At 35.4% G+C, this 15,968-nt stretch overlaps 3 protein-coding genes across 3 annotated transcripts in view; 1 reads left to right on the top strand and 2 right to left on the bottom strand.

Annotated features, from left to right (window-relative positions):
• Positions 1-365: 365 nt before the first annotated feature.
• LOC144545008 (putative mitochondrial protein AtMg00300) lies at positions 366-1,639 on the top strand. The gene is made up of 2 exons (XM_078293563.1): positions 366-636; positions 1,500-1,639. Exons 1-2 carry the CDS (start codon positions 366-368, stop codon positions 1,637-1,639), a joined length of 411 nt encoding a protein of 136 aa, XP_078149689.1.
• Positions 1,640-3,628: 1,989 nt separating this feature from the next.
• On the bottom strand, positions 3,629-7,440 carry LOC144545111 (wall-associated receptor kinase 2-like). Its single transcript, XM_078293693.1, has 3 exons — positions 6,507-7,440; positions 5,972-6,139; positions 3,629-4,889 (listed from the first exon to the last, which is right to left on the bottom strand). Exons 1-3 carry the CDS (start codon positions 7,405-7,407, stop codon positions 3,742-3,744), a joined length of 2,217 nt encoding a protein of 738 aa, XP_078149819.1. The 5' UTR covers positions 7,408-7,440; the 3' UTR covers positions 3,629-3,741.
• A 4,846-nt stretch (positions 7,441-12,286) lies between these two features.
• LOC144544886 (cytochrome P450 81Q32-like) overlaps positions 12,287-15,968 on the bottom strand; it is a 62,791-nt gene continuing 59,109 nt past the window's right edge. The window contains exon 3 of the mRNA XM_078293421.1: positions 12,287-12,340. Within this exon, the coding sequence (XP_078149547.1) occupies positions 12,302-12,340 (39 nt within the window). The 3' untranslated portion in view covers positions 12,287-12,301. The remainder of the gene's footprint in view (positions 12,341-15,968) is intronic.

Raw genomic sequence — 15,968 nt, 5'->3', positions numbered from 1 at the left:
TATCACTATATAATATTTCTATTGGACAATAACTAGTCAAATTATCCACAAGTAATTGTAGGAAAATCAACAAAAAATGGATTATGATTCCTTGATAGTGGCATTTGGGTAATGATCATGTAAGAAAATTAAAAAAAATAATGAAGGTGGAGTCCTTTTGGGTAATGATCATCTATGCAAGATTAATTGTAGGTGTTTGTACCGTGAAGATCAAGACGCATGACACAGTCACCCGTACTTTGATGGGTGTGAGGCATATCTCGTATTTGACAAAGAACTTGATTTTTTTGGATTCTCTTGAGAATGTTGGCTGCAAGTTTCAGAGTGAAGGTTGAGTCCTTAAGGCATCAAAAGGAGCTCTCACCATGATTAAGGCAAAAAAGGTTGGTACTCTCTATTTCATGGAGGGTACCACAATCACTGGCTCAGCTGCCGTCGCTAGCTCTACCTCAGATTCTGACATTACCAAGCTGTGGCACATGAGTTTGCAACATATGATCAAGCGTGGCATGATAGTGTTGAGCAAGAAAGGCCTTCAATGTGGTCAGAGTACCAACAATGTGGATTTTTGCGAGGACTGTGTCTTCAGCAAGCAAAAGAGGTTGAGTTTTAGCAGAACCGTCCACAACACTGAAGGTACTTTGGATTACATTCACTCAGATATGTGAGTTCCTTCTCGTGTTCTCTCAAAAGGTAACAGTCCTCGTTACATGGTCTTATTTATTGATGATTTCTCGAGAAAGGTTTGGGTGTTTTTCTTAAAGGAAAAGAGCCAAGTGTTTGTCACACTCAACCAGTGGAAGACACTTGTTGAGAACCAAACCAGAAAGAAAATCGAGAATTTGAGAACCGACAATAGTTTAAAATTTTGCAATGAGGATCTTAATACCTTTTGTAAGGATGAAGGAATCGCCCATCATCATGCAGTTGTTTCTACTCCACAACAAATATTGAGAATTAAGTCTAAATTGATTCTAGAAAATCTGCAGAAATTAAGTTGGTTAGAAAGTAGTTTTCTGACGTGTAAAACTGCTATGAGTACTGCAAGTTATTTTTTAGTATGGTTATTATTTTTAGCACATGTTCTGTAGTGAGTAGTTATTAGTGGGTAGTTATTTTAGATAATGGTTGTACTTTAAATTCTGTAGAACTTTGTAATTGAGTAAGCGTATGAAGCAGCTTTGCATCTATTCAGAAAATAATTCTCCGTTTCTAAAAAATATTGGCACAACAGCACAGTTTTATGTTTTCTCTGTTTCTGATCTATTCCTCTGTCTTAGCAACAAACATTGTGTTCTTTTACTGCTCTTAATTCTCCCATAACCCAACAATGGTGTGGCCGAGTGCATGAATAGAACGAACTCGAGAAGGCTCAATGGATGCTTTCTAATGCAGTTTGGGCAAGGAGTTATGGGCGGATGTCATTAACACGGCTTGCTGGCGAGTGAACCATTCACCAAATACTGTGATTGAGTGAAAGACTTCCGAGGTGTGGTCAGGTAAACCAGCAAATTACTCGGGGTTGCAGGTATTTGGATACCCATTTTATGGACATGTTAATGAGGGGAAGATCGAGTCAAGGGCCAAGAAGTGTATATTTCTTGGGTATGCTTCAGGTGTGAAGGGATATCGTTTATGATATCCAGATTCAAAGTGAAAGTTCCTTATCTTGAGAGATGTGAAATTTGATGAGTAGACAAGGTTAAGGAGCAAATGCACAAGCCGGTTAAGGAGGATCGAGAGAGCTACAAAGATGGTGGAGTTGGAGACTAAAACTCACCGGTTAGATACAAAGAAAATTGTGAGTTGCAAGTGGGTGTTTAAGAAAAAGTATGACACTGCCGGGGTTAGATACAAAGCAAGATTAGTGGCTAAAGACTATAGTCAAGTTGAAGGCGTTGATTTCAATGATGTCTTCTCACCCTTGGTAAAGCATGCCTCTATTCGAGTGTTGCTTTGTTTGGTTTCTATGGGGAATTTGGAGTTAGAGCAGTTAGATGTGAAAACTGCTTTCTTATATGGTGACATGGAGGAGACAATTTACATGCAACAACCAGAAGCTTACACGGTTGCGGGTAAAGGGAATCACGTGTGCTAGTTAAAGAATTCTTTGCATGGCCTAAAACAGTCACCAAGCTAGGCAGTGGTGCAAGAGGTTTGATTCTTTCATGTTGAGCATTGGATTTTGTATATCCGAATTTGATAGTTGTGTCTACTTCAAGAGGTTGCCGGACAAGAGCTTCATATATCTACTTCTCTATGTAGATGACATGTTAGTTGCGGCCTCGAACAAGGAGGAGATTAAGAAGGTGAAAGAACAATTAAGCTCAGAATTTGAGATGAAGGATCTCAAAGCTGCCAAGAGGATTCTTGACATGGATATCACAAGGAATTGGTCAAATGGAAAATTGTCTATTTCAAAATGGGATTTCATTGAGAAGTTGTTGCATCATTTCAACATGAAGGATGTAAAACCTGTATCTACTCCTCTTGGGACCAAATTCAAGTTGTCGAGGCAACTAAGTCTGCAAACTCAGGAGGAGAAGGAAGATATGTCAAGAGTCCTATATTCTAGTTCCATTTGAAGCATCATGTATTTGATGGTGTGCACTAGAGCCGACATACCACATGTCGTTAGTGTGGTGAGTCGTTATTTGTCATGTCCCGATAGGATGCATTAGGAGGCGGTCAAGTAGATACTCTGCTATTTAAACGGTATTGCAAATGCATGTTTGAAATTTGGGAGAAACGATGAAAGGCTAACATGTTATGTAGATTCATATTTTATGGTTGTTATTGACAAGAGACGGTGTTTGACCGGTTATGTTTTCACTTTGGGTGGATGTGCAATTAGTTGGAAGGCTAATATACAATCCACCATTGCCTTATCAATCATAAAAACTGAGTACATGGCGGTTACTGAAAGTGTTAAGGAGGCAATATGGCTTCATGGCTTTCATGAAGAAATTTTATCACATGGTGGTCCAACCACTATCTTTTGTGATAGTCAAAGTGTCATTCATTTTTGCGAAGAACCATATGCATCACGGAAGAAGCAAACACATTGATGTCAAGTATCATTTTATTCGGCAGGTTATCTTAAAGGGTATAGTAGAGATAAAGAAAATTGGCACCGCCGACAATCCAGCCGATATGCTCTCCAAGCCTATTCCGACCTTGAAGTTCAACTACTGTTCAAATTTAATTTTTGTTGATTGTTAGTTTTGTTCTTTATTTGTTTTTCTCTTTTAGATGAGATTTCAGTCCAAGGTGGAGATTGTTGTATATGTCTCTTATCTCGCTATTTGTAATTTCCTATTTCTATAGGGTTATATTTGTAAGTTTTTTATGTATTTGTACAAAAACTTTAGATGAAAGAGAGTACACAAAAAATTGCCCCAAATATTTTGGCTGCTGTGGCTGAACCCCTAGATATTCATAATATGATGTAAAAAATTAATTTTGCAATACGTCTCTCTATCTGAGATGAAAATCTCACACCTTTCTTTTTTGTATTGTAAAAGAAGTTAATTTGCAATATATTTTTTCGTACATGTATATATGTCCCGGCAATATATATACACAACAGAAAAAAGAACGACAAGCTTATTAGCACACTATACACTCAAAAGAAACAACTTAAATAAAAACTGATTCGCGAGAAAACAATCAAATACAATAGTTACAGAACTTTGCATCTTCACACAAAACCAAATTTGAATCAGGCCTAATTAATTCACCTCACCTCGGTGCTCCGGTGCTGATTTCGAGAAGTGCACTATATTGGGTAGTATTAAAACCAGATGAACTTGATATAGACGGAAATTTGACAAGAGAGCTTTCCATCTGATCTTCTTGATCAATTTGCTGACCTTTGGAGCTGTTATGGAACCTCACTAACTTCTGTAATTCATCCACAACTTGCTCCATGGTCGGCCTATCGTCTCCTTTGGGGCTCAGACACTGCAGAGGAATCTCACAAATTTCTTCAAGAACCTTCATAACATTCTCATCGTTAGTTACTATTTCCACATCTAACATCTCACGATGCTCATTTTTCCTTGCTTTTGAAATAAAAGTTGTAGCCAAGGGCTGCTTTTCCCCGTTTTCATCAATATAAACTGCCTCCTTCCTAGTCAGGAGCTCCAACATTACTACACCAAAGCTATATACATCACTTTTCTTTGTTATTGTCTGAGTGTAAAAGCACTCAGGGTCTACATACCCATGTGAAAAATGGACAAGCTCAACAATTTCATCTACTGGCACAGCACTTGAAGCTCCAAAGTCAGACACTTTCGCAGTGAAGTTAGCATCTAGTAGTATATTAGCGGATTTAACATCACCATGGATGATAGATCGGGTGAGAGAAGAGTGAAGATGATCTAGAGCCACTGCCGAATCCAGAGCAATTTTAAGCCGAGTACCCAAGGAAATTGACATTCTACTGCTCCTCCTATGTAGAAAATAATAAAGTGTACCATTCGGGACAAATTCATAAACCAACATTGGAATTTTATCCTCTAAACAACAACCCAATAATCTAACTATATTCTTATGGTTTATATCAGAAAGAAGAATGATTTCATTCACAAATTCTGCTCTATGTGTTCCTTCAACTTCCTTTGCTTTCTTTACGGCCACAACCTGACTATTGTCTAATAATCCCTTGTACACATTCCCCTGGCCTCCCCTGCCTAAAACAAGATCATCACTGTAATTATTAGTCGCATTTTCTAGTTGTTTTTTACTGAACACGTGGAGGTGGTTGTCCATCATCTGATAGTATTTTTCATACTCTTTTTTTTCCTTCATATGCCTTTTATGTTGTAGGTACCAAACCACCAGGCAACATAATCCCAGGATAGCAGCAACACCAAGTATAGAACCTGCAAATTTAAACAACAGATTACAAACATGACAAAGGTTGTAACATAAGTATTAATTGTATATTTTATTATCATTACAACTAATAACAATAATCACCAAAATAATAAGACTGGGAACAACAACAATAATTATAACAACATTACTAAAACAGCATCATAGTTATAATGTTCATTAAACTACAATAATTTATTTTTATCTACGAGGGTAAAAGTATTTAACAGCGTCGGTATTCTCACTGATACTACCATCGGTAATAGCAATACCTATGGAAATAGTCATCTTTGTCGGCTTACCCTCGGCAATAGTCATTTTTTACCCTCGTGGATAAAACAAATTCCTGTAATTATATATTCACTTCATTACTCCGAATTTTGTTTTGGACACTTCATTCCTCCGAATTTTAACATAACACAATAAAAGGCATGCTGATTGTTTCAATAATGTTAGCTCGCTGTACACAAACTGTGTAGATTATCTCATAGAAGGCAAAATCGGAATCGGCCGATTCAAGTTGGGATCGGACAAGGCCGATCTGATTTTGGACCGATTTACTCGGTTTCCGAGTTTTGGAGGAAAAAACGGGTTGAACAGTGTAGAATCGGCCGATTCTCCTGACTCTGAGCCTATTCCAGACCAATTCTCCCGACTCTGAGCCGATTCTTGCCTTCTTTGCATTTGCATATTTTAATATATTTTAATATATATTTTTTGGTTCGGGACAACAATACCCTCTTTTTTATCATAATACAGACGATGATGAAGTGATCCAACTAGGACGACATAGTTGTAATGCTTGTATTATATTGTATTAGTGAATTATTTGATTGTAATAATTTTTCTAAATTTTTTTATCAATTTTTTCCTATTTTTTTAGTATAAAACAAGTTTCTGACAAAAAAGTCTGATTTTCCGAACCGATTCTGCCGATTCCGACCGATTTTCCGATCCGGGATCAGGATCGGACGGTGCCGATCCCGATTCCGATTCTGATTTTTCCTTCTATGGATTATCTATAGAGACTCTGTTCAGTTTAAACAATTTAAAAGCTGATCTTTACTCTTCATTGAAAAATAATACTTACCAATAGCCACTCGAGCAGGATGGGAAAATTTCTCTGCATCCTTGGTGCAATTTGCAATTGTGGCATTGCCATATGTGCCTTTCCTGCAAGAACACACATAGCTTCCATTTGTATTTTGGCAATTTCCGTAGCAAGGATATTTATCCGGAAATTTGCATTCATCAATATCTGTTCAGCACCAACCAGAGTACAAATTAAAAAATGACTTTAACTAACAAGATTAATTGGAATAACTACTGACATATAACTTCTACAACCTTAATTTAACATGCTTTAATTCTTAAACTCAAACAAAGTACCCTCAAGGGCAAAAGAACAAAGGAAAAGGTAGTTTGAGCTTCATATGAGTTAATATGGTTAGTATGGTAGGCAATACCAAAAGAAGGTCACAACCAAAGTCTCTGGGTTGAGCTATATCATTATACTGATTTCGACAATGATATATGATTATACTGATATGGACAAGCATAATTGTTTATAGACAAGCATATACAGGTATACGGCTGACATGATCTATCCGTAGTAAGTTAATTACCTGTGCATCCATTAGGGATATAGGGATTGCCCTCATATCCTTGCAAGCATTTGCAGATGTAACCCTGACCATTGGTAGTGTTATCACATGCACTGTAATTGCTTTGACAAGCTGGTTTAGTGCTGCTCTCTTTATTGGATGCAAGGCATGTGCCGTTTTCTCGGATAGCCCAGTCAAGTACAAGTGGCACCATTTTCTTATTCTTCTCAAAGAATATGGACCCTTGTAGGTCCTTGACAGTGAAGTTGTACCAGTCTTCCTGCACCAGTGCAGCGTAACTGCATGGGTTGAACTTCCAGGCTTTGTTTCTGTTGAAACCCCAGTCCACTTCATAGTAGCTGAGACCATCTGGTATGGCTGTCTGGCAACAACCGAAACCATTGCATGGACCACCGTCACCCGTTGTGCTATTGAGGCTATCACAGAAAGTTGCACAGCCCGATGTGTAAGAACGGTTGTTATCTTGGTTGCCAGAAATATATGCAAAGCTGTAGCAGCCAATTACAGTGAATTTGTTGCGTCTGAAGGAGAAGAGAAATGGTGTTCTGATCCAAATATACGGATTATTATAATTCGTGTGGTTCATTTCCGTCTCGTTCTTGTAGCAGTCATAGCCAATGTAATTTAGGACTCGTGCTTCAGCATTAGTTATGTTGATGTCTAACACCTCGATGTTTTTACCCCATATTGCTTTCGGGGGATTAAAGGAGTTGTTGCACGTAAGATTGAATCCATCCCGGTAACAGCCAGGAAGGGTGCCAAATGGGTAGGATATGGTGATGTTCCCGCATTTGTCTGGGCAACCAGGCAATGCTGAGGCGACTGCGGTAGTTGGCAAGATTAATAGGCATATCAGTGCTAGGTAGAGGAAGAACTGCACTTTAATCAGAGGAAAAGCCATAAGTTCTCTGGCTCTCACACACACGAAGGGTTAGTAACTTGGCAATAAATGTTGATGAATGTCTTCTGTCTACAAGGCTATTTAATGTTTGGATTGAGAGTGAGATTAGTGAAATAGCGTGATAACTCTGATTTGGAATAGCCGCTAACCCAACATTTCAATGGGTTAGCGGAATAGCGGCTAACCCGAACTAACCCAAGCATTGAGAGTAGCTATTTTTTCTCCCAAACGTGGAATAGTCGCTAACCCGAATTTCGAATAGTTGTTAACCCAACCCAGCTATTCCTTGGCACCCAAACGGCTATAGTTTTTTATTTTATTTTTTTATTATTATTATTATTATTATTATTATTATTATTATTATTTTTTATCTAATGGTTCGCCTTAGATTGAATAATGACATAATTTAATATATTAATGATATATTTCTACTGAAATGGAGGAAGAATAGAAAAACTAAAATTTCACTAAAAAGAACAAAGAACAAAGATGGTCCTATATGTATTTATTATTAACTACATTAAAATATTTGGTTTTCTATTTCTTCTTAAATTGCATTCCATTTGTGAAAACAAAGAGATAATTAGGCACACCGTTTTGAAATTGTTTCTCATATTGCCGGTTATTGCTGATTGCCCCTAGTTTATACTTAAACCTACCGAACAAAAATCTCAATCAGGATGGACAGTTTGCAAGTAATTAATTATTCGTTATATGAAATATTCAACTTTAGTAGTTTATTTTTACTTTTCCAAATTAATTAGAATATTTCATTGTACTCTTCTTAAATAATTTGTAAGTTTTAAATCATATTGTGCCAAAGTTCAACTTTGGTAGTTTATTCGTAACATAGCATATACCTATTACCACAAAATGTGTTTTTTATTATATTTAGTTGTCAATGTCAACTGGGAATGCATCAGGCAGAATTTTATAAGTCGTATAATCAGAAGACCTCCAAGCAATCTCAAATCAAATATTACAAATATTGTAGAAACTACAAATCAGTTCCAAAGTTCATCTCCAAGTTCAATCTCAAGCATTGGAGTCTCCCTTTGTCCACCTCATATAGTTAATTTCTATTGTAATAGGACCTGTAAAATCTGTAACATCAAATGGCAGCAAAACTATAGGTTTGGAGAAAGATTCATTACTTTTATTTTACCACTAAAAGTAGCTTAAGCCCTATTATTTGACAATATAATTGCACTTGGCTAAGCATCCAGAGGGAGTTCTATAGCAACAAAACATGTGCTCATTATAGCACTCGGCTAGGGACTAATTAACTGATGAACTATGACAACTGCATGTCACACCACCAAATTGGTCCTATTGTCGACCAAATTGTTGCCCGGGCCTAAAGCTTTTGAAAAGTTGACGAAGTCAATTAATATCCGGTGGCCCATATATTTAAAATTGAGAATTAGAGATACAAATATAAATATGGTTTAGGTTCATAAATATACATCGATCATGTCAAAATCCTTAGTATTTTGATGCATTCAAATTAATTGGACGGGTTAATTAAATGTGGAAATAGTATTGATCTTCATCCATTTAATTAATTATGTACAAACTATTGATTGAATAAAAAATATCCACACTCTGTTATAAAATTGGATATGGCACGACGTTTATCATCTTTTCATATATAACCTTCTAAAAATATCCATCGCATGTAATTTAGTGGTACGTAGCTATCATAAGTTCATTCATAACCTTCTAAAAATAATCCATCGCATGTAAAAGAAATGCTAGATTCATCTTCAAATTATAAAAAAGTACCAACATTACATTTTGCACATAAATCCAAAATCATCCTAATTAAAAAAAAATAGAATATATATATTTTCTTAATTCGATTCTCAATTAGATATGAAGTTAATTAAATGGCTCATGTGAAAATTACTATAATAATAATACTTAAAAATATTACTATACATTAGTAGTTTAATTTTCAATGAATAGAATATATATGCATCTAGAGGTCGTGGTTCTTTTAGTTTCAATTAAATTTTAAATGATAGAAGTCCTCACATTGTTAAATATTTTTGTCATAAACACCTTCTCGCGGCAATCCCCTTTGATATGATCAGTACATTGATTACCATACTACAGTTAATTCTCGAACTTTTTTACGCAAAAAAATATATAAGAGAAAGGGATTAGTAAAGTTTATTTTTAAAAAAATTTCACGTTCAACAAATTTTGAATTAAAAATGAATATTTTTGTCAATCTAAAAAGTTGTACTAATGAAAAATAACTTGATGAGCCAGCATAAATCTCCTTAGAGATGTACAAGACAAGTCTATGTTTTGAAGTTTGTTTAGCACCATATCGACATGCATATGATCCCTCTTATAATGAAAACTTGGAAAGTAGATAGATTTCGAAAAAAAAAAATTGAATATTTTTTTAAATTTAAAATATCAGACCTTCAATCTCTGAAATTGGAATGGTGGAATAAGATCGAATTTGGTCCGATGTTATTTTGAAGCAGTTGTCTGGAAGGCATCAATTAATGTAAACAAATTAACAGTTCGTATGAATCAAGTGCACACAAATCTTGATTTGATCAAACAATTAAATTCAATATGATGCCCGTAAAAAGATGGATATAAATATATTATATTTAATAGGTGAATTATATAAATGCATTATTTTGTCTTAAGAATATTTTTGACAAATTATTTTGTTTTCTAATTTTTCTTATTTTTTTAGTACAAAACAAGTTTTCCCAAAAAAAGATGGATTTAATTCGACCAATTATGACCGATTCACTCGATTTCGATTCCATGGTCAAGTGACTGATCTCAATTCAAATTTTGATTTTAAACCTTGATGACACTATTGGATTATGGTTTTCCATTGAACTTCATTGATCTAAGAGTGGGATTAATTTATGTAAATATTTGAATGGAAACACTGATAATCAAGCATGCAGGTCCAAAACTGTGTATGATACATAATGGAAATAATGGTCCACTTTCTACCTCAAAAATATTAAACAAACATAAAAAAATACTACTTTCGTTGCACGAATAATTAAACTTGATTCAAAAATTAATTTTTTTCACGTTTATACTATTAATGAGTTAATGTAGCATTTCTTCTGTTTTTTACATATAATCAGAACTTTAACTTGTATTTGATTTGTCACATGTTGTTTAAATGGGCGTTCCTTGAATAAATGTTTCACTGTTGTTGTTGTTATTATTATTATTTTTTTTTTTCTGCATATTTCACGCCCATAGGCGAAAACCGAATCTGAATCCATTACAGGTTTTTTTTCTAAAAAAGAAAGACGACTCTATTCCCTTGCATGCCACAAATAGGCCTTCCCCCAACTTATCAGAAGATCGGATATGTGTATCCTATCACAGTCTCACCATGCATTCTCCCCATTCTTTTTAACCTGTCAGCAGTATCATTGTTTTCTCTAACTGGTAAATTTTGCATTTGAACCCCCCATTTCTCTTAATATCACTCCACACTGATTACACCTCCAAAAACGCTCTCCAGTCGAATCTACAGGTGGTTGCTGCGCCATTACTGCCTGCACCAATACTTGACAGTCAGAGAAGAAGGTGCATTACCCAATTTGCATTTGCCATGTCTGCTCAATTGCCTCCCTTAGCTGGCCCCCCTTGTAAGGGGCTTGCCGCTATTATCCTGTCTGCCTGGCACAGTATTAGCTGGCCCCCTTTTGTGAACCAGTAGCCAGTCCCTCCAATGATAACATATATCGATAGTGATAGTTCATCATCTTCTTGTTAAATCTTCAAATGTTACGATCCTGGGGATTCAACTCCTCTCCAATACCATAGAGGATGAGCCCTACTTTACAGGTTGAGATTAAATCTCATCGCTTTGGGATTCGGAATAGCGCAGGGGGTAGTATTATTGGGCTTTAAGATTCGTGCCAAGGTAAAAAGAACGGTCCAGATCCATTAATTGTAAAAGATTCCTTTGTGCAGTATTGGAGAGGATGTGAATTCATAGAATTAGTCATGGAGAATTGATCAGACATACTCTTAAAAGTCATATAACCTGTTCCCATCACTGATTGAGACTTTCATTACAATTAATTTGCTAAGTTAATGATTTAATTGTGTGTCAGTTTAATTAGACATATTTAGTTTGCCCTTGACTAAGCCTCTGCATTGAGTTTTATAGCAACAAAACATGCTCTATAGATTGATTAATACAAAAGAATCACAATGTCAAAAGTAGATTGACCTTCTTTTCCAAACCCAGTAGCCCAAAATGAGCCTTATATGCTGCCAAAGTTTTTTTCGCGGTAAGCCCATAATATAATTATTTTTTAGCATCTTACTATTCAAAGGTGAACAATTCAAATGATCTTATGAACTCCTTTTTCTTTTACATTATAGGCCATTCATAAAATTTAGAATTTGATGATGAGACATAAATTACGGCCCAATTTGGTTGTAATTAATGGTAATAATACTATAGCTTTCAATTAGGGAAGTTTTAATTAAGGAGCGCAATTAATGCATGGTTTTTTGTATCTGCAATAATAGGTCTTATTGGGATAATGAACGAATTATAATATGTACATATGACACCATTTATGTAGGCACTTATTGGGTTACCGGACTATAGACCAAATTCTCAGCCCAGGAATTGTGCCACAGTGAAGAGAGTTACAGAGACATATTATGGCCCTTTAATGAAGCCCAATTTGATCCAGCACAAATCAACACCTGGTGTATTGAAACACACTAGGTAAGTGTACATTGCAAAACAGCATAGCTTCACTCATATTTTTGTATATGCCTCAACCCCTTGATAATTCTATATTAAACTAAAAATGAAATATTACTAATTAAGGTCCTCTGAATTACATTTAAATCTTCATCAAATATAGGACTACATGCAGTCACAAGGAGACAACAACTCAGAAAGAACCTTTATCATAGCTTCTCGGGGTCAATATACTGCTTCAAGTGGAACTACTTTAGTAAAGGAGCGACTGGTACCGAACCTTTGATTTGATTTCTATTGTTTATGTTAATTTAAGATGGAATCCGAGCACTGTTTGTTTGTCTTCTACCTAGTATGTGTTTGAATATTAGCAACTGCTCGTTTGATTTTTTCTGCACTGTGCTGGCATGACAACTGTGCTTGTTTTTTTGACAAAACAGGTGGAATCTGTTGAACTCCCAATAAAGCAGCCCTTTTGGAACAATTAACTCAAATAGTAACTCTTCAACAATTATCCCAACAAATAGGCAGAACTAGGCCTGCTGAGCCCAATTTCATTCACAAGGCTCCAGCAGACGGATCTTACCAACCGAGCAGCTCAACTCAACCAGGTATTCTGTTCCATGTTGAAGGAGAAGGTATAAAAATATGAAGGTATGTTCTCTAAATGAACCATGAATTTGATAAAAAATAAGAACACAATTTCTTTCTATTAACTCTTAAACAAATATTCTTCTTTTACATTCTTCACAGAACACAACTCTATTAATAGACTCTTACCATTAAAGTAAACTCTTAAAATTCGTACACAAAATAAATGAAAAACAGAATTCTAAACATCAGCCCTTAATTCTGATCTTTGGTTACTAAAACTGCCATAAATAATTATAGGAAACTCCAAATGACTTGAAACTTGAACCATCTGAATTTAGACTCCAAAATACGTCAAATTCATAATTAATTTTCCCAGAATGATATAGAATTGCCCCTTCAACTTCTTATTTATTATCGCCTTAAAATCTGTCTCTGTTTTTTTGAGTTTATTCTTTAACATAATTGACAAGATTTCAAATGCTACTGAAATTTGGCCATGGCATAGGCAGTTAGGGCATCCTTCTTTCGGTTATATGAAAAAAGTGTGACAGGTACAATGTTCTACAGCACACTACGCAAGTTAAGCATGACGGATCTGCACATGCCAACTTGAGGGGAAGTACTGGATATTGCTGCAGAAGATCATGCCCTTGATCTGATGCAACGACATTGGTCAATAAGGGTAGCAAAGATGTCTGGTATTTGGTGTGTAGTTTTGAGATGAATTGTACCTCTCTGACTTTGTTTCCAAGAACAGAAATAGAATTAGAAAAGTTTCTTACCTTTTCCCAATAATAGAAATAGAAATAGGTAAGTCTTTTGTTCTGTGATTCTATTTAACCCTCTTGAGCAACATGAAAATGTATCCAAAGATTGTAACAACATTTGAGGACAAATGTACTAAACTGGTGCCAAACCTCGTTAAATTCTTCTGTTTGAGGCTTGATTTATGTGATTGCTATTAATTTAAAAAATACTGACTTAGGCCATTGTAATATTGATCTGACAAAATGGGATCAGCAAGTTGATGTGGCCATGATGAGATGACCTACGTTCCTGACATGGCATGTGATTTGATCTGGATGCTGCCAGATACTATAATGAGTAGTTAAGTGTATGGCTCAGGAAAAAAAATTATTTTGCATTACGTCTCTTTACCTGAGAAGAAAATCAGATACCTTTCGTTGTCCTTTCATTGTCGTGTAGCAAAACAAAAGTTAATTTCCAATATATTTCTTTTCTAAAATGTAAACATATCCCAGCAATAAACACCACACAAACATGTTGGGTTACGGGAGAATTAACAGCAGTAAAAAAACACAAGGTTTGTTGCTAATTGACAGTCGAATAGATCAGAAACAGAGCATACATAAATTATGCTGCTGTGCCAGTATTTTTCAGAGAGAATTTTCAGAGTAGAATCAAAATCTATTTCATACGGATATAAAATTAAATAGTTGTACAAAATTTAAAGTACAACAATTATCTAAACATAACTACGCACTACAGACCATTTTCTAAAAGATAATAACCAAACTGAAAAATAACTTGTAAAACTCACAGAAATTTTACATGTCTGAAAAAATTGCATTCTGACCAACTTAATTCCTGCAGATTTTCTAGAACCAATTTCTGAATTAATTCTCAACAAAACAGACTGGCAAGCCTTTATTTGGAATAGTAAACTCAAGAAACAACACAAACAGTAACTGGTTTGCAAGACAATAATCAAATACAATAGTTACAGAATTTTACATCTCAACACAAAACAAGCTTTGCAGCAGGCTTAATTAATCTACCTCACCTCGGACCTCTAGTGCTGATTTTGAGCACCGCACTATATTGGGTACTATTAAAACAGGATGCAACTGAGGCTCTCTCTCTCTTCCTGATTTCACTAGGGCTCTCCATCTCTTCCTTACCAATTTTCCAGCCCGGTGAGTTGTTACATAAGGTCACTAACTTCTTTAATTCCTCCACAACTAGCTTCATTGTCGGCCTATCTTCTCCCTTGGGGTTCAGACAATGCAGAGCAATCTCACAAATTCTTTCAAGAACCACCATGACATTCTCATCATTAGTTACTAGTTCCCCATCCAATATCTCACGATGCTCATTTTTGCTTGCTTTCCAAAGAAAAGATATGGCCAAGGGTATCTTTTCCCCCTTTTCGTCTATATAAACTGCCTCCTTCCTAGTCAGGAGCTCCAACAATACTACCCCAAAGCTATAGACATCACTTTTCTTTGTTATCATATGTGTGAATAGGCACTCAGGGTCAAGATATCCATGAGAAAAATGGACAAGCTTGACAATTTCATTTATGGGCACAACACTTGAAGCTCCAAAATCAGACACCTTTGCAGTGTAGTGTCAGCATCTAATAGTATATTAGAAGACTTAACATCACCATGAATGATAGAGCAAGTGATATAATCGTGCAGATGATCTAAAGCCACTGCCGAATCAAGAGCAATTTTTAGTTGAGTCGCAAGTGAAATTAAACTGCCCTTTCTATGTAGCAACTCAAAAAGTGTCCCGTTGGGGACAAATTCAGAGACCAACATTGGAATTTTAACCTCAAAACAACAACCCAATAATCTTACTACATTCTTGTGGTTTATTTGTGCAAGAAGAATGATTTCATTCAGAAATTCTTTTCTTTGTGTTTCTTGAACTTCCTTCGCTTTCTTTATGGCTACAATCTGATTATTTTCTAAAAACGCCTTGTAGACATTCCCTTGGCCTCCCCTGCCTAATACATAATCATCACTGTAATTTTGCGTCGCATTTTCTATTTCTTTTTCACTGAACACGCGAAGGTGGTTTCTCATGACATGGTAGTATGTGTTATACTCTCTTTTTTCCTTCATGTGCCTTTTATGTTGTAGATACCAAACCAGAAGGAAAAATACGCCCAGTAATATGGCAATATCAAGTATACAATCTGCATTTATGCATAAAAATACAAATACATTACTTGGCTGAGTAAAATGTGTTGCTAGGAGAATAATTTTAATCAGCAAAAGAAAGTACAAAAAGGATAGAATAATATGATAAGACAATTGAAACGCCATTGATTCAAGCAACAGCTTGTAGATTCATATCCCACGAAGCTTTATGAATTAATAGGGTGAGTTATCTCTATGTTATTCAATGTAATACTTCATTACTGTTTTATATCATTATTGCTATTTATTATTGGTATATTATTATTTTTATCTATAGTACTATTATT

The sequence above is a fragment of the Carex rostrata genome, chromosome 27, assembly GCF_964058835.1.
Source record: "Carex rostrata chromosome 27, lpCarRost1.2, whole genome shotgun sequence".
In the NCBI taxonomy this organism is placed as follows: domain Eukaryota; kingdom Viridiplantae; phylum Streptophyta; class Magnoliopsida; order Poales; family Cyperaceae; genus Carex; species Carex rostrata.
This window is presented reverse-complemented; position numbering and strand designations above follow the sequence as displayed.